Source organism: Delphinus delphis, chromosome 1, assembly GCF_949987515.2.
Source record: "Delphinus delphis chromosome 1, mDelDel1.2, whole genome shotgun sequence".
NCBI lineage: Eukaryota > Metazoa > Chordata > Mammalia > Artiodactyla > Delphinidae > Delphinus > Delphinus delphis.
Window position 1 is genome coordinate 75,141,629 of NC_082683.1, and position 25,825 is coordinate 75,167,453.

A 25,825-nucleotide genomic window follows, 5' to 3' on the forward strand; every position below is an offset into this window, starting at 1 on the left:
AGTAAATCAACCTGCTGTTTACTAGATTTAGGTGCATATAAAAGAACAAGAAAAAGTTCCTTTTTAAAAGAACCTTTTAGTAAGCAAATCTCAAAAACCTGAAATAAATTATAGTTAGTTTACAAATATCAGAAACTTCAAATTAATGTACTGCAAACTGAAGATAAGTTTTTGGGGTTTTAAGATATAGAGTAACAGAGTGAAAAGAGTCATTCAGGATTAAACCCTATCACGGAGGGTTTATGAACTTGGATTCATGAATTAGAGAAGGAAATGATACTCTGGGACAATGGGGAAATTAGAAGAGGTACCTCTTATTTGAAAAATAAGGAAATGATTTAAGCAGGTTTTGAGGTGATAAACTTAAAACAAAAGTAAATGTTTAAGTAGAGAGGTCTCTTGGGAACCAGAGAGAAGACCAGAAATGTAAGAAGGAAAGTTGGAGACAAAAATTTTTGTGTTACCTGTATATGTAAGCATATTTGTAATAAGGGAATAACAGAAGAAAAAGCAAGAGGGCAGAGGAAATGCCCTGTCCTCTGCGAGCTCTGTTCTTTCATGATTAGGCTATTAGAGATCAGAGACGTGGCCATGAGAAAGGAGGGGGAAAAAGGAACGAAGGCACAAAGCAATTTCACTGAGCCACTATGTACCAGACATTGCACCAGCCACTTCCAAATACCTCACCTAATTCTATGGCAATCCTATGAAGTAGGTATCTTCCTCATTTTTACAGGTGAGAAAACTGAGCTCTGAGAAATTAAATGATATGACCAAAGTCATGTAGGTAGTAAGGTGGAATCATGTCAGTTTGACAGATTTATCAAGAATTGAGTAACCTGCCCTTCTATTTACTTAATATGCCTATATTTGTCTCAGACTCAAATGCAGGCTGTCCTCATTCTCATCAAATGTTCAAACATTAATTTTAGACAACCAAGACAAATCAACAAAAGGAATTATATATCATAAATCATGGTATTATCAAAGTTACACATTTACCACTTGCATCTTATATACCCACAATTTCACTGAGTTTATATATTTTTTAAGATAGCTAAAGACCAGCCTGATTACAAAATAGAAGACGTACATTGTTCTCAGTTGTCCAAATGTTACACAAGATTCTCCAAATAAAATATCCACAAAGCTAAGTTTTTTCACTTTTAATAACGGGAAATAAGAAATGTCCTCAGCACTAAGATAGTGCTGCCTCGGATGAGGCACCAGTTCTAGAAGGATGGAGTTCCTAAGAGAGTGTCAGGAAGATGAGAAATGAGGAACCAGGGCGAGAGGTACACAGGTAGAGAAACTCTCCTCCATGGGCCTAGTTCCTTTTCTTTTTTATTAAAAACTGTGCTTATAGGGGCTTCCCTGGTGGCGCAGTGGTTGGGAGTCCGCCTGCCGATGCAGGGGGCGCGGGTTCGTGCGCTGGTCCGGGAGGATCCCGCGTGCCGCGGAGCGGCTGGGCCCGTGAGCTGTGGCCGCTGGGCCTGCGCATCCGGAGCCTGTGCTCCGCAGCGGGAGAGACTGCAGCAGTGAGGGGCCCGCGTACCGGAAACAAACAAACAAAAAAAAACCAACAACTGTGCTTATATATTTACTTACTTGTTTTTATGTCTGTAAACTGCTGAGTCTAGCTAGCTACATGCTTCCGTTTCTTTGGCCACTATCTGTTTCTCTGACCAGAGTTTCTTCCCTCCCCAGCCCTGGTGAAACAGAATGCAGTGGTGCTACAACTTCTTTCGCTTACTTTCCCTGAAGCAGTTTATAACAGTGAACTAGACATGTTGATCATAATATCCTCTGAATGTACAACTCCCTCTGAAGAGATTCTTCCTCATCCACAGACTCTAATATAAAGGCAGCACCAAATAGTCATGAGCTCCCTCCTACTCCACCTCAGCCCCAGGAGACGGCATTCAACCTAAGGGAAGCCAATATGAAGTCTGGCCAGTAGCCTATGAGGCCACTTGGAATGGAGAGTTTTCCCTAAACAGGGTGAAGCGGGGCCAATCAAATTCTTTTTTAAATTAAGTTCAACAGGAAGGAAGGAAGGAAGGAAAGGAGGGAGGGAGGGAGGACTGATTCAGGTACTTAGCTGAAGCTAGAAAGACTGACAAAGAAAGGATAAGAGGAAGAGAAGAAAGCCAAAGTATGAGTAAAAAATTTAGAGTAAGCAGAAACTGTGCTGAGAAAGAAAGTTTTTGTCAGAGGAAAAGTCAGATGACACAAAAGGGCAGATGCAGAGAGAGGAGATGAGTAGCAGTGCTAATAGAAAAGTACAGTCAAAGATCCACAAACTAATGTTGCTAGGTACTCAGAGCTGCTTTCAATCAGTGCCCGCCCCCGTGAGGCTATCATATTACAGTACCATTTTTAGATTCCATGGGTCCCTGATTTCCCTTAGTGCTGTAGAGAGGATTGAAATAATTCTCTCTTCCTTGGGATAGCCTAAGTGTCCATTCTTTGCAATCAAAAGAGCTGAAGTGAAACAAAATGGTTTTGGTTTGGTTTGGTTTACTACTAATAATAATGAAAAGACCAAGCACACTGAGCTCTAGATCCAGTTTTGCCACTAAATAGCTATATCATGAGTTTCAAAGTCTTCATCTATAAAATGACAGCAATGAATTAAACTACTGCTAAATCTCCTTTTAATTGCCAGCATTCTGCAATTAGTTGAATCTGTTAAAGTCACTACTTTTTTTTTTCACCTTTCATTGAATGAAAAACAAAGGCATTTATAAGAGTCAATTCAGGCTTTGAGGCATTGGAAGAATTCAAGTAACACTGATGTATCACTGAGGTACGTATCAGAAAAAAACAGATTCAGGCTCCCATGGGCATATGACCTGAAACAAAGATGGGGACTCTGGGATGAGCAGAATGGAAAGAGAATGAGTCAGGTAGGAGGCTATTATGAGAGTCTAGGAGAAACATGATTATACATTAGATTTGAGGGCAGAGTTAGAGATGATATATATGCCCCTTAAAGAGTTTAAACTTAAGCTCCTGAACTATTTTATTCAATGTGGTATCCCCAGTGTCTAGAACATAATGTGTGCTTGTTAATTAATTGATGGAAAGATTTGGATGAATAAATGAATTGATGTAAAGACTTAGAGGAATCTGAGGGTTACTTGGGGGAAAATAGATTCTAAGTATTCAATATGATATCTCAATTCTCTTAATATTGAAATGAAAGGTAATAAGTGGGAGAAAAAATATCTTGTTATTTTTCAATGTAATAATATGTTATTGTAATATACTGGAGTTAGCACTACTATTGTATAAAAGCCTCCATTTATTCCCTAATTTGTGACTACAGGTCTCATTTGTTTTCTACTTAAATACTAGTCTGTAATATTTTAAAAAACAAAGGGAATAAGTTCCTGGGAAGAATGCCTACATTCAAGCTTTGGCATAGCTCCAATCTAAGGACGTGACATTTTATTTTTAATTTTTTTTAATTTTTTGGCCACACCGCACAGCATGTGTAATCTTAGTTCCCCAACCAGGGATCAAACCCACGCCCCCTGAATTGGAAGCACGGAGTCTTAACCACTGGGCCACCAGGGAAGTCTCCCTGACACTTTACTTTTAAAAATTTGTTTATATTGTGGTCTTTTGAAAATACTATTTGAGTCATTGTTCTTCCTATACTCACATAGGAAAAATAACAAAAAAGGTCGAGTAACTAACAATGCGTAATTTTCCTCTGATAAATATACTGAAACTGATGTAAACACATTTCTTAAGGAATGTCAATAGAAAAATGTACAAGTTCTGTTTTAGAACAGATTAAAAACTCATTATAATGAGTTGTAGGGTTGTTTCAATTTTTGTTGTGATGTAAATTTGCCTTGCCAAGAATTCCAGTAATAAAAAGGGTTTAGAATCTAATTTTAATATAGAGATATTAATTTTAATACTTATTTTAACAACAATTTAAACCCTAACAAATACATTATCAACAGGTGACCACACAGGACCAAAAAAAAAAAGAGATACAATTGAATCAAAATCAGAAATATTAAGGGATGGAAAAGAAACAAACTTCAAATATATACCTGAACTACCCCCAAGTAATTAAAATTTGGATACATAAATAAAATGTTTATCCATAAGGAAAATAGTGGTACCATTTACATACAGGGCCATCCTTGCTTTGCACGGTACTAGAGGACCATGAAACTGACCATATAAGCTGAAACCATGCCAAGCAATCTTAATAATGGGAAAAATTGCAATTGTTCTGTGACCTTTAAAAATTTTTGTCAAAATGTTTAAAAGTCTCACTGTCAGTTACCTTTGTATAGGGAAATGAAAAATATGTTAAATATTAGTTTAGTACAGTGTAATTTAAAACATTAGAAACAGTGAGAAATTAAAGTTCCATTTCTTAGAAAAAATTTATGAAGAGTAGTTTGAATAGTGCTTCTCTTGTATAAATAACCATACAGAGCAAGCATATATTCTATGTTTTGGCAAACTGTCATACTCCTTTCTAAGTGTGGGTCAGCTCCCAACATTCCATCCTTTGCACTTTCAATGTCATGAAATAGCTCCAAGAGTTCTTCTAACGAGAAGTTTTTTTGCTGTTGTAACCTCCTCTGGGACGTGTCTATCCTATTCATCACAACCCTTTCCTCTTATGTCAAAAATTTTGCCTTAAACAAAAATAATAAAAACAAGCTCGCCGTTACCAAGTTCCTCTGTCTGCATATGGAGAGTCTCTCAAATGGCAGCAGTGCCCCAGGATCAGCTATTTCTTCTATAACTCCATTTATATTTGATTCTAATTTCAATTTCTGTGTTATCACTATTTCTTTATTTCATTGTACTTTTCATCTTTGTTGACCAGTTACTTTTTCTGATTAGCCATTTGTGTAAAATGCCACATGAGTTTATCAGAGAGAAGGAAGCAAGACAGCTACACACTCTGCTGTCTGTGCATGAACTAACAGATGTGTCGTGTACAATCATCAACAGATTCTGAATGAAATGTGACCGACCACTGATCTTGATGCACATTTACTATTTATGTAGTGACTTGTAAGCTGAAGAGCCAGTAGCAAAGTTTATACTTTACACAGCTAATCACAGTGTGATTAATCTGAACCATGTTGGTGGGAGACTGGTGTTATTAAACCGTGTTAAGTGAAATTTGTCTATATTGGAACCATGCAAAGTGAGGAATGCTTGTATATATGTATTGAAAAGATTCTCGATGATATAATCTCTATGTTGTCAACTTCATATATAAATGGTTTTCTTCTTTTAACAGTTCTTTCCCCCACTAAATGCGAAGGACTTATATTCACTGAGATAAAGATTTTTCCTACAGGGCTTCCCTGGTGGTGCAATGGTTGAGAATCTGCCTGCCAATGCAGGGGACATGGGTTCGAGCCCTGGTCTGGGAAGATCCCACATGCTGCGGAGCAACTAGGCCCGTGAGCCACAACTACTGAGCCTGCGCGTCTGGAACTTGTGCTCCGCAGCAAGACAGGCCACGACAGTGAAAGGCCCGCGCACCGCGATGAAGAGTGGCCCCCTGCTTGCCGCAACTAGAGAAAGCCCTCGCACAGAAACGAAGACCCAACACAGCCAAAAATAAATAAATTAATTTTAAAAAAAAATTCTGATTTAAAAAAAAAAAAGATTTTTCCTACATATGAGAAAGTATCTCCTATGGCATAAGACAACTTCTCTATTACCACTCTGCTTTTCTATCTTGGGCCTCCTTACATAACCTTTAGGTTTCAGAAAGGTAGGAGCATTTGTCTCTAGAATCCACAAAAATGCCAAAGAAATTCCGGAGACTAAATGATTTGCCTCTGGCACTCTCCTTCTTAAAATCCTTCAGTAGCTCTCTACCATATGATAAATGCTTTACCATGGCATACAAGTTCCTTTATAATTTGACCCCTGAATGTCCCTCAAACTTTATCTCCTGACACCTCCTACCTAACACTCCATAATCCCAAAACAAGGAACTGCTCTTGCCTCCAAGCCTTGGTTTATGTCATCACCTGTGTGTAAACAGCATACATGCCTACTAACTATAGTATCATTAGGATAACTTGCATCCTCAAGATGCGGCTCAGGGGCTTCCCTGGTGGCGCAGTGGTTGAGAGTCCGCCTGCCGATGCAGGGGACACGGGTTCGTGCCCCGGTCCCGGAAGATCCCACATGCCGCGGAGCGGCTGGGCCCGTGAGCCATGGCCGCTGGGCCTGTGCATCCGGAGCCTTTGCTCCGCAACGGGAGAAGCCACAACAGTGAGAGGTCCGCGTACCGCAAAAAAAAAAAAAAAAAAAAAAAGATGCAGCTCAGATGTTGCCTCTTTCCCTGTTCTCTAAAAACTCCCCCACCTCCACTGCCAAGAAGTTTAGAGATCCCTCAGCCGTTGCTATAAAAATTTCACATCTTAATCATTGCACTTGTTATAGCATAATATACTTTTAGTGATTTACTTTAGTATTTATTTCCTTTTTTAGACAGTAGGCTACTTGAAGGCAGGAACTATACCTTGTTTACCAATACTGGTTTCCTGAATGAACTGTAGGACAAAAGAATGTGATTAAAACAACTGCAGCATTCCAGAGTTAGTGACAAATTTTATCTCAAAACTGCTCTTTTGGTTGAAGCAACTTCCTTGTATCTTTTGCTTCTGTCTAGTCTCAGGAAGCTGAGGCAAAGGTGGGCTAACCTTATACATGATCATGTGAAAGGCAACATCACTGAGACATTAGTAGCAGATTAACTAGTTCTACTCACCCTACCTAAATGGGACGAAGGGTGTTTGGAGCCAGAGGACCGAGGCAAAATAAGACAGGTGAGAAGGGTCACTGACTTGAGAAGCAGCCCTAGAGAAGGAAAATAACCACTAGCACCGGGTGAAAGGGCACAGTCAATTAAACTTACGAGCAGCAATGTTCATTCACTACTAATATGTGCTTGCTATGTACCATTCACTGGGCTGAAATACCAGTGAAAAAATATAGACCTTGCACTTAAGGACTCCTAAATCACTCATGTATTTCCCTTTAGCCCACTGCTACTGCACTGTTATCTGAAAGCCAGTATTGAATTGTCCTTTTCTGTAATGTAATAATAGCAGTCCTTTACAGATCAGGTGATTCCAAGTATCTAATAAAATCTGTCAAGCACTACAGGACTCATACGTCAGCAATGCCTTGAGGAATACAAACAAAGGTTTGTAGCCATGTTTTGGTCAAAATAACCAGGGAAACCTATGGCAAACTAGAGAAACAGTGGCAAGACGCCCATAGCTGATTGAAAAAGAAGGCTTAAGCAAGAATTCAGAATGAGATTAAAAAAAATCAACAACCATGACCATGTAAGTACTACTTGAGGTAAGGCAATAAAGTTCCTGAAGTTTTAAGAATAGGGAGTTTAACTGTTTTCAAAAAATTAAATAGAAGAATGATCCCAGGTAACTGGAGAGATTGAAGATAATTAAATTAGAGAATGAATACCACACAGACCTCTCTATTCTACCCACCTCCCCTTCTTCTTGGAACATACTTCCCTCACGCACACAACAGACTCCTACCCACCTCTGTCCCAAACTCCTCACAATATTGACCAATTAACCTACATTAATTAGTACTTTTTTTTTTTTTTTTTGCTGTACGCAGACCTATCACTGCTGTGGCCTCTCCCATTGCGGAGCACAGGCTCCGGACGCGCAGGCTCAGCGGCCATGGCTCACGGGCCCAGCCTCTCCGCGGCATGTGGGATCTTCCCGGACCCGTGTCCCCTGCATCGGCAGGCGGACTCAACCACTGCGCCACCAGGGAAGCCCCAGTACTCAGTTTTTACCTTGGCCCCATCAACTCTAGCTGTAGTCCTTCTCAACTAGTTCTTGTGGAGAAAAACAGTATGACACTAATTCTCAAAATGGTGCTAAATGACCGATAACAGCTTTTTCTGAGGACACAGACATTTTTTTTTTAAAACCTTCTGGGAACTGAAATACTTTCAGCCAAATGAATTTATCGTTAATGTTAGGATGTCAATCAGAAGAGGAAAATATCTTTGGATGAAGGAATGTTTTCCAAGTCGCACAGAGTACACCACTTTGGTAGCCACGGGCTTGCCTGTGAGGGAGTTCAGTATGTGTTGTCTTGTTCTTTGCTTCCCCTTCCATTAGTGGAAATGGCAGAGGGCAGAGTAGATGGTCACAGTGGTGACAGCACAGCCCCTAAGCAGCAGCTTTTATGTTAGACTTTCAGTACGAAGCCTGAACTGCAAACCGAGCAAAGGAAAACGTAGCTCTGCAGATTTTTACAGGAATATTGCACAGGTGAGAAGATGATCTATAGCGTTAACTATGGAACCTAAGAATTCCCCTTATTTCTTTCTCCGGGCACGGATTTTATTTTTATTGTTGTTCTCATCAACATTCAGTATTGCTGTACTTCCTTAGTACTGTCCTTGCTTTAAATAGATTATGAAAAGCTGTATAGGTTTTGAGTGACTGATCAATCGTAACGCATTCCACTTGATTTTTTCAGCTCTTCTTTCCCTTCCAACTTTATAAAGATGTTAACTGTGTACCTCCTATGTAATGGAAAGATTTTTTTAACTGAAATAATTCCATCAAACTAGAATAAGAATTCACACTGATTTATAATTATTACTAAAAGTATAGTAGTTGAATTATTTGACATTCAGAAAAATATTGCCATACATTATTCATAATAATCTGTTTTAAAATGTGTGCCTCATATTTCACAATTGTTCTGAGTTATACCTTCATGCTAAGATGTGCTTAACTGCTCTCATCTGGCTTATCCTCTCGATCCCAGAAAAATTTCTTCAATTGAAATTGCTGTTAATTTTCTTACAATTTTAAAAAGCAGACTTCCAATAGTAATGCAGCAACTGATCAGCTATATTTAAAAACCAATTTAAAAATTCATCTGGAGTCCAAGCTCAGAATTATGACTCTTGTGTTCCAACCAACACAGCATGCACTCTGGATCTAACTTATCTGATTTTTGGCACAAATTTAGACATTTAGTGGGAAGTGAAAACATACTTCAGTTCCTAGGTAAATAAGAGTTATATTAAGGTGGCTAAGTTGAGGCAATGTAACCAGTCAATCTGGGGAAACACACAGCTTGTTAAAGTGGTAATACTGGTTTTTTTAAAAAAAGTCAAGGTGTGAATATTGATTTCAGATTTTTTAAAAGAAAAAATTCAAGGGCCTTTCCTTATGAAACCCCCTGATTTCATTCTTATCTGTCCCTCTTCAGAGAAAAGCACTTTTTTTTAATATGCATGATTTTACACTTTTATATAAATACAATGTTTCACTGTTCAGTAAAGCATAAATTTCTGTAAGTTGTCTTGATAATGTATTTTTGCATGTTTTTGAACTTTATATATATTATACTATACGAATGCTTTGAGGCTATTTCTTTCGTCATTGTTATATTTTTGAGATTTATACATGTTGCCATAAATAGGTAGATTTAGTTTGTTCATTTTAGCTGCTGCATGGTGTTACATTTTATGAATCTATCAAAATATATCCTTTTAAAATTTAAATATATTGGGGTTTCTACTGTTTTGTTTTCATAAACAATGCTGCAAGTAACATTTTAAAATTTCTTCTTGTGTATGTGTGTTAGAGAGTTTCTCTAAGATATATACATATGAGCAGAATTACTAAGTGTTAGGCAGTGTGCATCTTCACCTTTCCTAGACATGGCAAATCGTGCTCCAAAGTGGTTGTTCCAGTTCCATCAGCAGTAAATGAGAATTCCTGTTGTATCTCATCTGGCCAAAAGTAGGTATTTTCAGACTTTAGATATTTGACAATTGTGAAATGATACCTCATTGTTTTAATTTCATTTCCTTTATTCCTTGTAAGGTTAAATATCTTTTCACATATTAAGTGACCAATGGCTTTGCTGTTTTGTGAACTGCCCATTTTTCTATTGGGTTATTGATTTCTGTGCAATCTTTACATGTTCTGGATGCTAGTTGTTAGTTACATGTGTTACAAATATTTTTTCCCAGTCTGTGGCTTGTATTTTCACTATTTGTGTTGTACCTTGTTGTGAGAAAAAAAAAAAGCCTTATTTTTAATATAGTAAATTTATTAATCTTTAAAAAAAAGTCAAGGGGTGAGAGATAAAAAGGGAAAAAGGCAGAAGCGAACCAAAATATCTACTGAAGAGTGAATAAAAATATTGCTGCTGATTTACTTGCTTTGTTATTTCTATCTCAATATTACTTCTAGTTTTCAGAACATTTTATATTAATCTTCCATTTATTTATCTCAACAGTTTCCATGAGTTGTCAGTATTTCTATACACAACTTTCTTGCAGCCACTTCAAAGACTACTTAAAGAATTGTAATATTTCCAGATACTTCCAGAGAAAAGGAATAATGATGTCATTATTACCTGTCATCCAAAACTATATTTGTTCCCTTGGCTTTCAGGAAAAACAAAATTTTACTTTCTCTTGCATTCATGCTTGAAGTAGTCAGAAGTAATCAAACTCACATATAACAAATATTGGCATAATGAACTAATACATGGGGAAACAGTATTTGAAGTTATTAAGAGCACAGTCATGTCAAAGATGCCTGGATTTGAGTCCTAACTCTGTCAGTTAATAATCATGTGGCCTTGGGTAAATGCCTTAAACATTTTATGCCTCAGTTAACTTATTTATGACACACTGAACATACTATCTGTCTCAATGGGTTGTTTTTAAGATAAAAAGATACAGGGTTCAGCAGATAGACTATAATATTACACATAAGAAAGGAGCTGTTAATATTTACTGTAATAGTTATAATAATAATTCAAAAATAGTTTGATAGATAAAATATGTAATAAACTTCATGTTTATCAAATCCCAAGTACCTTATCCATCTTTTATAATAAGCACAGACTGTTAAAAGCACAGTGGATTCAGTATCAGCAAGTATTATCTCTTGATCCTGCTGTAACTCTGAGTGACCCTGAGCAATTCTCTTAACCTCTCTGGGCTTATCTTAGATCTATCATTTACAGAATGAATACCTTAAGTTCTTGTCTTGACCTTAAGAATTCATGTAGCATTTTAGGGGTAGAACTGAAAGGATGAAGGAATAGGAGTCCCTAGGTCATAACTAATATGAACTTTTATTCTAGGTACTCCTAGAATGGATTCTGTTTGCAGGGAGTAACTCTGAGAATGACCTAGGTGGTTCAAAAATTGAACCAAAATTAGTAAATTCCATAAATAATCAGTCTGGTCCTTCTGTCTTTCATACAAACCACAGGAACAGAAAGAGTCTACCAAGCTCATTGTGAGAGTATTTCTACTGCACATTCATATTAAAGTAAGACATGCACGTAGATAGTGTGATGGAAACTTGTTCCAAGCCTGCTACGTGGAGAATTAGTTTAGGTTTAGATTGAGCCCCTATGTGTGTTTCCTGCAATACTCGTTTTTAAAAAATCTATATACAGTTTCCATTATTAGACACACTCTGAAAAGAGGGAAAGCATTCTCAGAAAAACTACAAAATCATCTCAACTATTAACACTGTTTTGAACTACTATCAAAGCATAGTGAACCTGGATGCTTCATTTATCAGAAAGTAATTTGGTTTCTAAATACTTTCGACTAAACCTTCTCTAGAGAAAATTCAGCTATAGTTGCTAATTGATAACATAGCAAGATCCCTGACTTCTACAGTGTCTGTTTCTACTCGTTAACAACACAAGCCAGATTTTAAAAGTTTAAAAAACTGTGTAAGAGAAAAGAAGTCTGTGAAAGATACGCATCCATGACCCAGTTTGTTTAACTTGATGCTATTTCACTTTACTAGACTTATACAGACCAAAAATAATATATTCTCAATATTTTAAAATACCGATGGGCCAAGGCTCATATAATATGTGCATAAGTCCTTGGAAGATAATATCTTCTGCTTTAAGTAAGTAAAACCTTCAAAGTTAAAAATGATAACCTGCTCTAATAGTTAAAATCAGTCTTTTAAAATTTTCTCCATAGTATTTCTTTATATACTCCTCTACACAATCACGACTCAAGCTTTATTTATCAATAAGTTTTCCCTTTCTGGAACGCTAATTTCATGAACCATGGGCATTATTAACCTTGGAAAGTAATGATTAGTTTGTTTTTCTCTCATACACAGTGGCATTCTTCAGGATGCAATAGCTGTATATTTAATATCAAATACAATTTATTAAGGCAATTTTCGTATTATGAGATTTTCTTTGTTTGATGCTATTCATCAGTACAGTTTCCTCAGAGGTACACTTAGCAGTCAGAGGTATACTAAGTAGCATTAAACAGACAGATTCATGACTGTATGTCAAGACCAATTCTGGTAGGAACAATCACTCTGCAGTTTCATGGAAGCAACCAACAACCTCAAAGGAGTTTTCAGATTCTAAGTACTATCTAGGATGAAGACTAGTCTAAATGCCATAAGAATAATGGTGTGGTATGGTCATGGGAGGAAAAGTACTCAATGAGATCAAAACCTTTTTAATCAATTTACAGTTGTGCCCTGTAGAAGGGATTATGAAGGGAAGCAAACAAGGTCAGGATCCTTTCCAAAACCAGATAAATAGCTGATGGTTAACAGTTATTAATGGCTTGCTATTTTTCTGACACTCTATTGCATGGATTATCCCATTCCATGTTCCCAACAGCTCCCTGTGAAGTGGGTAGTATTATCTTCACATTTTACACATGAGGGAACTAAAGCTTAGGTTAAGCAACCTGCCCAAGGTCGACAGGACCTAGAAAATGGCAGATAGAATTTGAACAAATTAACCAGAGCCAGAAAACCATCTCCATTCTAAATCTCCCAAGAGGAAAAGAAGATGACACACTGAGACACCAACATAGCTCATTATGAAGTGTATTTAGGCACCCATATCAAGTCAAATACTGCCCTCCAATATTTTGGGGCCTTTAATACCTTAGACAGGAATTTTGTATCTTCTTCATCCCTTGTAGAAAATCAACAACTCAGTGTTTGAGAAAAAGACAAGCTGAATATATTGAGAAGAATTTACACTTGTGTTCATTCAGGAAACTGCACAGCATATTTTATGAAATAATTATAGCAGCTGTGTTACTATTCCTTTTTACCCGAGAAAAAGCCAACTCATGTGCATATGACTACTATTTTTTACTACATATCCCCAACCCTCACTTCTACTCTGTTTACGCTTCAGGCCTCACACTCATGTATATATCACGGCAGAGCTTATTATTTCCTAATAAAATTAGAAACTCTTTAAAAAAAAGCCAAGTATTTTACCTACATCCAAATGTACCTCACTTTGGATATATAAAAGTTACAATGTGACTTCAAAGTTTTAGAAGTAAGTTATTGACCTAATAAAAAAAGAGAACTCCAAAATTCTATCAGTGACTTTCTCCTACATGTGAATTTTGTCCCCATCATTATCTGAAGGGTTTTCTTTTATTTTTCTTAAGACCCTGTCTTTGGTGGGCACCACTTCCCTGGATTAGGACAGCACCCTAATTCCTATTGCTGAAGAAAAGAATTTAAAACATTGACTTTGGGCTCAACTTCAGAATGAGATCTTAGGAGCTGAGGAGCACCCAGATCCACATGGCACCCAAATACATCAAAGTAAAACGACATCTTACCTTAACACCTTGCATACCAGGGGGCCCCATGAATCCAGAAAGACCCTGATCACCCTAAGAACAAAACACAAAGAGAGGTTTAATATTATGAAAGAGAATTGAAAATTATGATTTCCTTGCTGCAGGATTTCATCTTGGACGTCCAGATCTTACTGCACTCATTTCTGATCTCCTCTATCTGGCTCAAGGTCCACCTCGTTTCTGGGACTGTTCGAGACCTTTTCTGAGGCTCCCGGCCCTTATCTCTTCTAGTGCTGATTACCTGGACAGTACTTCCCCACCTCTAAGGCCCTACTTCTTTTTCTCTGATGTCCTTCTCTCTAGGAATGTCCTTACTTCCCAAATTCTCATCTTTCCCAAAGTTTACCGTGCTTTAAAAATGTAAAGGAATCTACTTAAAAATTCTACCAGTGCTTTGTGAGGCAGCTGTGGACAGCTCAGGCCTGCCCTTCTAGGTGAGGACCTGCAGCCCGATGGGACTCCCACGTGGAACCTCATGGCACGGCTGCGGGGTGGGAGGCAGGACTGGCCTCTCGTCATGCACCAGGGAAAGGGGCACTTCCGTTTCTGGGGCTGCAGTGAAAATTTATTGGGAGGACCGTGTGTTTGACTTCACAGACCCAACTTCGCAAATTAGGGCCTTCTGTCCCCACACCCCAACCCCTTCCCCCAAATGTGATGAAGGCCTGCGAGCAGGGTAGGAAGGAGAAATTATACCAGTGAGGGAGAAGGAGTGTCTGTGGTGGGTAGAATGGACGACATAGAGGAGGCTGTGTGAATTGACAAGGATGAAACATGTCAAAGTGGAATGGGGGTATAATCTTAAACCAGTTTACTCGTGGTACACTTGTTCTTCGCCTCTGTTCCTTTCCCTCTTCCTGCTGTGGCAAAGTTATTGTGCATGAAAAAAAGTATGTTCTTTGAAAGAGAAAAAGAGTACTTAGTTAATAACCCTAAATAAACTCGTTAATGACTGTTTAGGCACTACTTAATTTTCAGTGTATTATCTACGTTAATATGTCATCAATTAAACAATCAGAAGGGAAAAGGATGTTTCTGATTAACTATAAAGTGCTTTTCCACATGTTTAATATTTTAATGTTTTTTTTGCTCAGTGTTTTATTAGGATGGCTTCCATTTGTTATGGGATGGTGGGTTTATACATTTTTTTTTGACACTTATTTCTCTGATAGAAGGAAAAGAAAACTGTACTAGGAAACAGGAGACTGGAGGCTCATCTCCTACTAGCTCTAATCAAGGGTAGATCACTTGATTTCCCTTCAAAGTTTCTCCATCTGAAAAGTGAGAATAATAATATCACACTCGTCTTGTGGGAAAGGAAAAATTACCACTATTTAAAAGTTATCTTCGTTTGCCATTGAGGTCCCACAAGAAACACTTAGGTGTGCTCTATGAGAGATGTTACTTACTGGATATTACATGCAGAAGGACTAGAATCTGCATTGCTTTTATTGTTTCATCATTGATTATATATTTATTGTAAAAATAGCTAAATGTTTAAAAATAAAATTCAACTGTTTCCCAATCCCCCAATACTCATACCAGTTTAATGTTTGTATTTTATTTATTTGTATTTATATTGTATATGTATAAATATCCTGCCTCTTCAGTAAAATTGAACCTAATTGTATGTAAATATAATTTCTGAGAAATTGTTTTTAAATGTTACCATTTTAAAAATATCTCATTTTGAAAGTTGGATTTCACTTAAAGCTCAATGAAAACATTCTACTAAATCCTATATCTTACCATTTCTCCTATATAGTATTGACCACAGTTAGTATACGAGTAACTCAAAAAGTTAAAAAAAAAAAAAACCCACTGACATACTTCCAAGTCACAACTCGCAGGCTGAATCACCCTGTATTTTATACAGATACTGTACACATACTGAACCACCCTATATTTTGTACAGAGAAGCCACAAGGGAAGATAAAAATAAGCATCTGATAAAATGTGAATGCGTAATTTGGGGAGTTTATTTAAAGCAGTCACCAAAAGAGAGTGGATGTCTAATTTCTAAATTTTAAGAAATCAAATGTTTTATATTTAGAGATTTTTAAAGATGGAATTTATGTTTCTCAGATTGCAGAATTTTTTTCCTTGTAATAATTAAGGGACCAATGAAAATACTGTTTCTAATAATAAACTTCCATTCCTTTTCTAAATTATTTAGATTCAGTGAACTCAGTTCCAACACAGCAACGAAATTCTTACAGTTCTAGATTAAATTTGAGGATTTAATTGCTAGTACAATATCCATTAATGTGATGTAATTTTTCTTATGTTTACAAGAGTTTCTGTAAACCAATTAAAGGATACGATTTCAACCCAGTAACCACAAAAATTATTCAGGGATTTTAAAAGTTTGTGAATGTACACTACATAAACAAAAACATCCTATAACTGTATCACATTCATCAAGTGCATGTCTAAATAAAGCTTCCCAGATATATACCTAAATACTTGACCTGTATTCATCCTCACTGGAAAATATCTTCCTCTTAATAAAGATTTTCGCTGCTATCTTTACTTTGAAACATTAGTTTCTTTTTATCTAAATGCATATGTGTATTTGAGCGCATTACGATAAAATAAAAAGCATACTGTACTGAAAGTCAGAAAACTTAGATACATCATTAATTCATCTACTTGCTATCCACTTAAATTCTATGAACCTTGTTTTCTCAACTGGAAAAAAGATAATGATGACCGCCTCCCTCACTGTTACTGTGGGACTTAAACAAGATAAGTATGTAGAACTATTCTAGAAATAAAGGTGTAAAATGGCATTAGAATTTACAATGGCATCCATACTAACAGCAACATTTTTGAGGTTAGGACCAAAAGTATCTTTTCCAATTTTTTGCCCCATCTGTTCCTAGTTCACAGGTAGCACAAGGGCATGACAAAGCAGACACTCAAAAAAATTAATGGTATGATTTAAAGTGAAAAGTTGGGCTGATAATACTGTTTACTTGATTCTTCAAATATTTCTTCCTTCATTAAAATCCAATAGTTATCTATATATTCTGTCTGAAATCAAGTAAAATCTACATTTTAAAAAGATAAAAATGATTTTTAAAAGCTTGAAATATATCACCATGATTTTATTTCATGGACGAATAATTACCTTTTCTCCAGAAACAGCATGACCTGGGGAAAAACCTGGATCTCCTTTGGGGCCCTAAATAAAACAGTTATAAAACACTTGATGAAACATAAACTACATATATCATACTTCTTTGGTTGTATGCATTGGCAGATGCTACACACATTATATGGTATTGAATAAAATTATGTATTTGAAATTGAGATGTACAAGGATTATTTACCTTATAGTGTATATTTCACTTATCCTTAATTTTAAATGTGAGAAGATTCCTAGAAATTCCCCAGACATACCTGATTTTTCTAATCAATAAAGTTATACGATTGAAACATCTTTTTTTTATAGGTAACTGTCACTTTTACTTTTTTAATTAATTTTTATTGGAGTATAGTTGCTTTACAATGTTGTGTTAGCTTCTACTGCACAGCAAAATGAATCAGCCATACATATACACATATCCCCCCCTTTTGGATTTCCCTCCCGTTTAGGTCACCACAGTGCATTAAGTAGAGTTCCCTGTGCTATACAGTATGTTCCCCTCAGTTGTCTATTTTATACATAGTATCAATAGTGTGTATGTATCAATCCCAATCTCCCAATTCCTCCTACCCCACCCCTTTCCCCCTTCATATCCATACATATCCATACATGGACCTAGAGGGTGTCATACAGAGTGAAGTAAGTCAGAAAAAGAAAAGCAAATATCGTATATTAACGCATATATGTGGAATCTAGGAAAATGGTATAGATGACCTTATTTGCAAAGCAGAAATAGAGACACAGACGTAGAGAACAAATGAAACATCCTTCTTCAAGGGAACTACATAAAGGCTCTATTAACTTTTCCATTTTTGTGACATATTGAGTTATAATTCCTATTTTAGCATGGGAAAACTAGTTATTTTTAGTAAAAGAAAACTGCTTATAATAATTCTCAAAATTTTAAAACATCATTCCAAGTTTAAATATTTTCCAAAATCTTGCAGTGTACATGCATTACTTATATAATAAAATAAAAAACCCTCTAACTGCCAAAATTCTTTTTATTCTGTTATAAAAAGGTATTTTTCATACTTGGGAATCGTTATCTTTTATATATCAAGAGAAATATGACATTAGGTTTCAACCAAAATTTTTTGGTACAATAGTAAAGTATTCTTTCTTTCTTATTATGCATACTAGCAAAATATCTCCTTTTCTATTTCATGCTTCATGAAATACAGAATTGAGATTCTTTATCATTCAAATTCTGACTTCATTACCATTCTTAGCTAATAATAATTTTCCATTTCTAAATGTTATTTTCACCCTATGGTAAGTAGGGAAACAGTCATGTCTTCCTTCACACATTCAGGGATACTTTTTTTTTCTTTCGTTCCACAGATATTTATTGAACAACTTCCTGAACACATAGGGATGAACAAAACAGGCAAGTTATCTGTCCTCTTTAGGCTAACATTCCAGTGTGAGAGAAAAAAATAAAGAATAAATGGAATTTTTTTTTTTTTTTTTTTTTTTTTTTGCGTTACGCGGGCCTCTCACTGTTGTGGCCCCTCCCGTCGCGGAGCACAGGCTCCGGACGCGCAGGCTCAGCGGCCATGGCTCATGCGCCCAGCCGCTCCGCAGCATGTGGGATCCTCCCAGACTGGGGCACGAACCCGTGTCTCCTGCATCGGCAGGCGGACTCTCAACCACTGCGCCACCAGGGAAGCCCTAAATGGAGATTTTTAAAAATACAATTTCTTGTATAGATAAGTGTCAGGAAGAAAGCAGCAGCTGGGGAAGGGAACTGTGGCCAACCGGGACACAGAGGACTCTTCTTGGGTGCAGTGGGAGGAACCGTCCCTGAGAAAGTGATATGACCAGAGAATTGAAAGAGGTATGGAAGGGAGTTGTAAATATATCTGAAGGGAGATCACTAAGAGCATCCCCAGCAGAGAAAAGAGTAAGTGCAAAGGCCTGAGGTTTGTCTGAGAAACAGCTGGTTGCCCGATGTAACAGGTGCTAAATGGAGAGAAGCAGGCGTGCACTTCAGAGACAAAAGCGGCCAGAACACAAAAAGAATTATAGAGCCTTACTTGTGGTTTGGCTTTTACTCAGATCTGTCTTCACTTTTAACAAGATACCACTGGCTGTAGTGCTGAACAGACATTATGGGGGTCCCAAACTCAGAATACATATTGAAGGCAGAGCGGACATAATTTCCAGGACGAGAAGTGAGAGAGACAGATTGGCATCAAGTCCACGTACAATGGGAAAACAACAAAGATGGAAAAGATTGGGGAGAACGGTAGGACTGGATGACAGCTGTAGTTCTCTCTCAGACATGTTAAAAGCAAGGTGTCTCTTAGACTTCTAAGTGGAGATACTGTGTGTGCTGTTGGATGCTGAGGCTGGATATCAAAAGTCACCAGAATATAAATTGTATCTGAAACCATGGTAAAGGGTGAGACTACTGAGAAAAAGTGTAAATATAGAGAAAAGAAGAGGAAGGAGGGTGGTTCACTAAGTATGTTCTAATATTTAGAAATTGGAGGAGGAAAGACAGCAAGAGAGAATGAGGTGACACAGCATGTAAGTTGAAAGGCAAACAAGGTGATTGTGGAGCCTCCAAGTGTAGAGAAGACATTTTCAGAATGAAGGCACGGCCAACTGTGTGTGTCCACTACTGCTGAAAAAATGAGTCATGTGAGGAGAGGTTGCTGGGAGAGATGGAGGTGGTTGGTGACTTTGATAGGTGCCGTATCAGTGGAGTGGTTAAGAAGAACACATGAAGGTCATGGGTGGTAAGACAGGAGCTTTGAGTAGCAAGGCAAGTAGAGAAATAAGAGGAGTACACCACATCTCAGGAGAAAGAAGATGTGAGTTCTAAGAGAGGGCTTAGGCTTTTAAAATTTTTTGTCAAGATGGAAACTAATATAGCAAGTTACTTTGTTGATGGGAATGATCTAGGAAAAAAGGGAGAAATTGAGCGTAATTTGGGAGAAATGCATATTTCTCTTGAGTATGCCATAGGAGATGGGGATCCAGGGTCCAAGCAGAGACATTTCAGTAGGAACAATTAATCTGGTACAACAATTTCAAAGGTAGGATATATGGGTACAGATTTTAGGTCACTAGCCTTGGTAATGGGGAAAAAAATGAGAGCTAATTCTCATCTGATTGCTTCTAGTTTCTCGGTGAAATAAAACGTTAGGCTTACAGTTCAAAGTTAGAAGTGGGGAATGGTATGGGAGGGATACTCCTGAAATAGCTCTCAAACTGACTGATGAAAGAAGACGACAAGTCCTTCATGTTCCCCAGTAAGTCTTTTCATTTTACAAATTAGAAATGAGTCTTCATTGGCAGAGTCCTATATCCAAGCACCAAAAAAAAAAATGTTTAAGGAAAAGGTTATTTTCCAGTCTGACCTCTTCCCTTCCATAGCTATTACCACTTCTACCACTAATACAATTTTAGGTCACTCGTTACAAAATTATGAGACCTGACAAATAGCTTTAGTGATATCTTAATATTTAAGAACTCAACTCGTCATCTAAAAAAAAGATAATCTATTTAGAATTTATGAGAGATTAGAGCTTATCCCTTTATAGAGCGAATCCCTTTATAGAGAAAGAAGCAATAAGGTCCAGAAAAGTTAACTGAATTGGTTAAGACTGCCTAGAAAAGTACTGGTAAATCAGGTCAATTTTCTTTCTTATATCACAACATCTGTTAAATTAAGATCTTATTGATTTTTATATATTTTAATCTATTATAAAGCCTAACTAATTGATTTGAGGCAATATTTACAACAAATTTAAAAGGAACTTAAGAAATGATAACCCTTGAGAAATTTGAATATAATAAAACTTTTTTACGGCCAATGTTTTTACTTAGAATTCTCACACTAAAAACTCTTCTATTTTTCGGTCCTATCTGAATTTTCTATTATATACCAACTTCCTTAATATAATTATCTTTCCGCTTTCTTGACATCATCATCTGACATTTCATCTTCCACTTTAAAAAAATTGAAAGAGTGGGAGAAAGTAAGCAATAAAAATCAGATGTAAAGACAGATCTTATTCAGAAGCTTTATACATCTTGGCAACATATGTAAAGAGATATATGTCAAATCTCTTTTATTGCCACACAAATATGCTTGAGTTAATTGATTACCTCATATCCTAGAACCAGAAATTTAAGTCAGTATGAAGAAAATGCTTTTAACCTGGCCAGTTGTATACTGATCCTAGTATAAAATACATGAGGAAGAGATTATTGAACATGGCAAGTTTGACTGAAATGTCAAGGAAGTAGGGCATACTTTTCTGCATTTAAGGAAAATACTCCAAAATTTCTGTCATTTTCCCTCCTTTTTATGAGGGAAATCATATTTACTTATTTGTTATTTATTTATTTATTTATTCTATGATTCCTGACACACTTTTAGCCACATTTGATTGGCTTTTCAAAAACTCCTTGGAATTAAAAATGTTTATAAATTAATCATAATTGACCTTCAATACTGACTTTTACTTACTCCTACACGACTTTTGTTGAAGGAGCTATATATCCTTTTGAGTATGAATGAGAAGAAAAGGAAGTTGCCTACATTTTATTACTCAAGGATTCCAAAAGTCCCACCTATCTTACTGATCTGCTATAGTCTAAAATCCTCATTATCAGAGTAGCTCTTTTAGACTGTTATGGATCTCCAGATGGCTCTCTGTATAAGGAGGGAAACTCCCTAAGGTATTAGACCCATTAAGATGTTCAAACAAATTTATCAGATTGGAGTCCACACAATATAATGGAAAGAGCATTGGGATTTAGAGTGAAAAGACTGAACAAGTCATTTAATCTCTCTGAACCTGAATTTCCTCCTCTGTAAAATGGGAATAATAATAATACCTACTTAGATTAGCTTGAAAGATTTAGGATCAAATCCCCTATAGATTACATAGATGTTAGTAGTTAGTATTAAGAATAACAGTACTAAATACAATCATTAAAATAAATTTTACAATTATGGCCATCTTGAAAAGCAGAGAACACAACTCTTGAGTGAATTACTGACAGTGCAGCAAAATTTTAATGGAAAGAAATTGGAATTAAAAATTCAGAGTATGAATGAGCTAAATTGGTAGAGTATCATAAAGGAAACACTAAATGACAATCTTGAGGTAGCACCACTTGAATATTCTTGGCTCTAATATTAGCAATAACTGCACAAGTCCATAATCTCAATTTTAAGCACTATACTCTCTAACCGATACTTCTTATCTTTTTAGCTCACTCTAAGCCTTTATAATTTTAACAATTATTTGACCCACTGGAACTGCTAATATGTGATCCCATCATGTTTTCACTCTTTCATCCCCCACGTGGTCTCACTTCCCATCCCTAGCCAGCCTAAATACCAGTGTCTTATATTCCAATCACTTCCTTGCATACATAAATGACACCATTGCCTGTTTCTCCCTCTGTCTTATAAGCTTACCTGAAAATCTTAAATATAAACTCTCTACCTACTCTGACCCTATCCCTAGCAGCTGAATGTGATTAAGAGAAAACAATTAATGCTGACAAATCTCACTTGAAATTCATGACTTCTTACATTGATTTTGTTTTGCTTTGTCTTTTGGTGCATCCAGTAATTGCCTCAGTCGATTGACTTTCCCATTTTCATAGACGATTATTTCATAACTTCCCTCTCTTTACTCTCAGCTGGTTATCCTGCTTTCACCTTTCACAAGCTCTCATAACCAAATCCACCACACCTCACCTTAACCTGTTCCAAAACACTCTGCCTTCATAACCAAACCCCCACATTGTCTCTCACCAGGACACTATTGGTGAACTGTCTTCCCTACATTATTTTACTTTTTACTTCTAAGATAACTGCCATCAAGTAAACACACTGTAATTTCTCCAGTCTTAAAAAATAACTTTCCTTGAGCCCACATCTCCCTTCTCTGCTCCATTATACTGTCCCCTTTTAGAGAAAAACTCCTAGAAAGTTGTCTATGTTAACTAAAAGACTTCCTCTCCATCCATTCTCTCTTAGACCTACTCTACTCAGGCTTTTGTCCCTACCACTATCCTAACCTCATCAGTCATTCTTTCTCAGTCTCCTTTGCTAGTTCCTCTTCATCTTCCTAATACACTGAACTCTGAAGTACCCCAAGACTCAGTCCTCTGACATTTCTCTTCTTTGTCTACATTCATCCCTAGGTGACTTCATCAGTTCCATAGCTTTAAATTCCATATATACATTGATGACTCTGAAATGTATATTTTTAGCTATGATATCTTCCCTGAACTCCAGATTCATATACCCTTTTTATATCTTCACTTGGATGTTAAATAGTCCTCTCAAATTGAATACGATCAAAAAGGAACTCTTGGGAATTCTGGTTCAGATAGTAGCAGAGTAGCATATATGCAACTAATCCTCCTGAAGATTACAATTGTAAAGTCAGGACAAGATATGTAAAACAACTATTTGAATGCACAGGAGAACAATAAAAAACAGGGCTGGAGGGGATTCAACTCTTGAAAGAAGAAACCACACTTGGTTTAATACACATTTATACAGCCTTTCTCCTAAAGACACTTCCCAGTCTGCACAGAGTGGCTGGAATTCAAGCAGAAAAACATAAACCTTTTGGCTAATGGTATCAGAGGACAGAGTGTAGGAGTACCAAAATGACCGCAAACTGAGGGAGAAAATCCTAGAAAAAAAGAACGTCAGCTTCCCCCAAAGTTTGAATATAGACTTTCTTTAATTCTTGGCTGATCCTGACATGTGTTTTCATGAGCTAGATTCTAAAGAACTCAGCAGAAATCAACTAAAAGGCTGAAAGAATTAACAAATTTCAGCTTCCAGTCACTAAAGGAGAAAGTTTGGAGTTTGAGCCACATCATTTTAGAAGAACATGGTAAATAGTTTGATAAATACCTTTCCATTGAAATTGAGGGAGAGTTATACTTTAGAAGCAAATACTATGTTCTTGGACTAATGGACTCACACTAATACTATAAGCAAAACTGAAACAGATCTGCTCTTTAAAAAAGTTTCCAAACCTTGATGTGGATGAACCTAGAGTCTGTCATACAGAGTGGAGTAAGTCAGAAAGAGAAAAACAAATATTGTATATTAACGCACACATATGGAATATAGAAAAATGGTACGGATGAACCTATTTGCAGCGAAGGAAAAGAGATGCAGACATAGAGAACAGACTTGTGGACACAGGGGGCAGGAAGGGGAGGGTGGGACGAATTGAGAGAGTAGCATTGACCTATATACACTACCATGTGTAAAACAGATAGCTGGTGGGAAGCTGCTGTATAGCACAGGGAGCTCAGCTCAGTGCTCTCTGATGACCTAGAGGGGTGGGAGGGAGGCTCAAGAGGGAGGGGATATATGTATACATATAGCTGATTCACTTTGTTCTACAGGAGAAACTAACACAACATTGTAAAGCAATTATACTCCAATAAAAAAATAAAAGTTTCCAAACCTGTACAAGTTTAAGGTGATGAGCCAGTTATTTAAGCACCTACAGAACAAAAATCAAGTCTCCAAAGGATTAAAAAGAAAGGTAACAGCATCTAAAGATCCACATATCATCCACAACATGCAGTATGTAATCAAATTTTTCTAGACATGCTAAAGGGAAAATCTGACTGAGGTAAAGAAAAAAGGCAGTCAATACAAACAGACCACAAGAGGCCCTAGAAGTTAGAATTAGCAGTTGAAGATTTTTTTTTTTTTTTTTTTTTTTTGTGGTACGCGGGCCTCTCACTGTTGTGGCCTCTCCCGTTGTGGAGCACAGGCTCCGGACACGCAGGCTCAGCAGCCATAGCTCACGGCCCCAGGCGCTCCGCGGCATGTGGGATCTTCCGGGACCGGGGCACGAACCCGTGTCCCCTGCATTGGCAGGAGGACTCTCAACCACTGCGCCACCAGGGAAGCCCAGCAGTTGAAGATTTTATTAACTATTATAAATATGTTCAAGGGCTTAAAGGAAAAGATGATCATAATGAGCGAACAGACAAATATCAGCAGACAGATGAAAACTATATAAAAAGAGTCAACTAAAAACCTAGAACTGATAATACAGTATCTTAAATATAAAAATTTACTGGATGAGATTAACATCATATTGGAGAAGGCAGAAGTAAAGTTTAATGAAATTAAAGGCAGACCTATAGAAATTATCTAATCTGAAGAAGAGAAAAAAAAAAATACATGGCAAAAATGAACAGAGATCTAGTGACCTGTGGGGCAATATTAATAGTATAACATACATGGAGTCCCAGAAGGAAAGGAGAGAAATAATGGGACAGAAAGATTATTTGAAGAAATAATGGCCAAAAATGTCCCAAATTTGTTTAAAAAAATTTTTTTATGGGTAAAAAGACATTCAGTGAAGCCCAAAGAAATATCTAAGGGAAACCACCCCTACAGACATCATAGTAAAGCTGCTAAAAGCCAGACAAAGAGAAAAACATTAAGACATCTGGTGAAAGTTTTCACATTATATCGAGGGGAATAAAAATGTTGGCTAAATCCTCATCAAAAACAGTAAAGGCCAAAATGTGAGAACATCAGACATGTTTAAAGTGCTGGAAGAAAAACATTCTCAACCAAGATGTTTTTACTCTACAAAATTTTTTTTTTACTATCCTTCAAAAAAGTGTAGACAAAATAAATTTCAGCTAAACAAAAACCAAGAGAAACCATCACCAGTAGAACTGTATTCAAAGAATTATTGAAGGAATTTCTGCTAGCTAAAGGGGAGTGGCACCAGATAGAAACTCAGATCTATAGGAAGGAATTAAGAGTTTTGGAAATGAAAATAAATGAGGAAATATGAATGACTCTCTTGTTTGTTTCTTCTTTTAATTTCCTTAAAAGACTGATTACTTAATACAGAAATTATTGCATTGTACTGTTGGGTTTATAACGACATAGATGTAAAATAAATGACAACAGAACACAAAGG

The 25,825-nt window shown here is 36.7% G+C and overlaps 1 protein-coding gene across 1 annotated transcript in view; it reads right to left on the bottom strand.

Moving 5' to 3' along the window:
• COL24A1 (collagen type XXIV alpha 1 chain) overlaps positions 1 to 25,825 on the bottom strand; it is a 392,309-nt gene that overhangs the window by 319,419 nt on the left and 47,065 nt on the right. Inside the window, exons 6-7 of the mRNA XM_060024757.1 lie at positions 16,848 to 16,901; positions 13,694 to 13,747 (exon numbers count right to left, since the gene is read on the bottom strand). Of these exons, the coding sequence (XP_059880740.1) occupies positions 13,694 to 13,747; positions 16,848 to 16,901 (108 nt within the window). The remainder of the gene's footprint in view (positions 1 to 13,693; positions 13,748 to 16,847; positions 16,902 to 25,825) is intronic.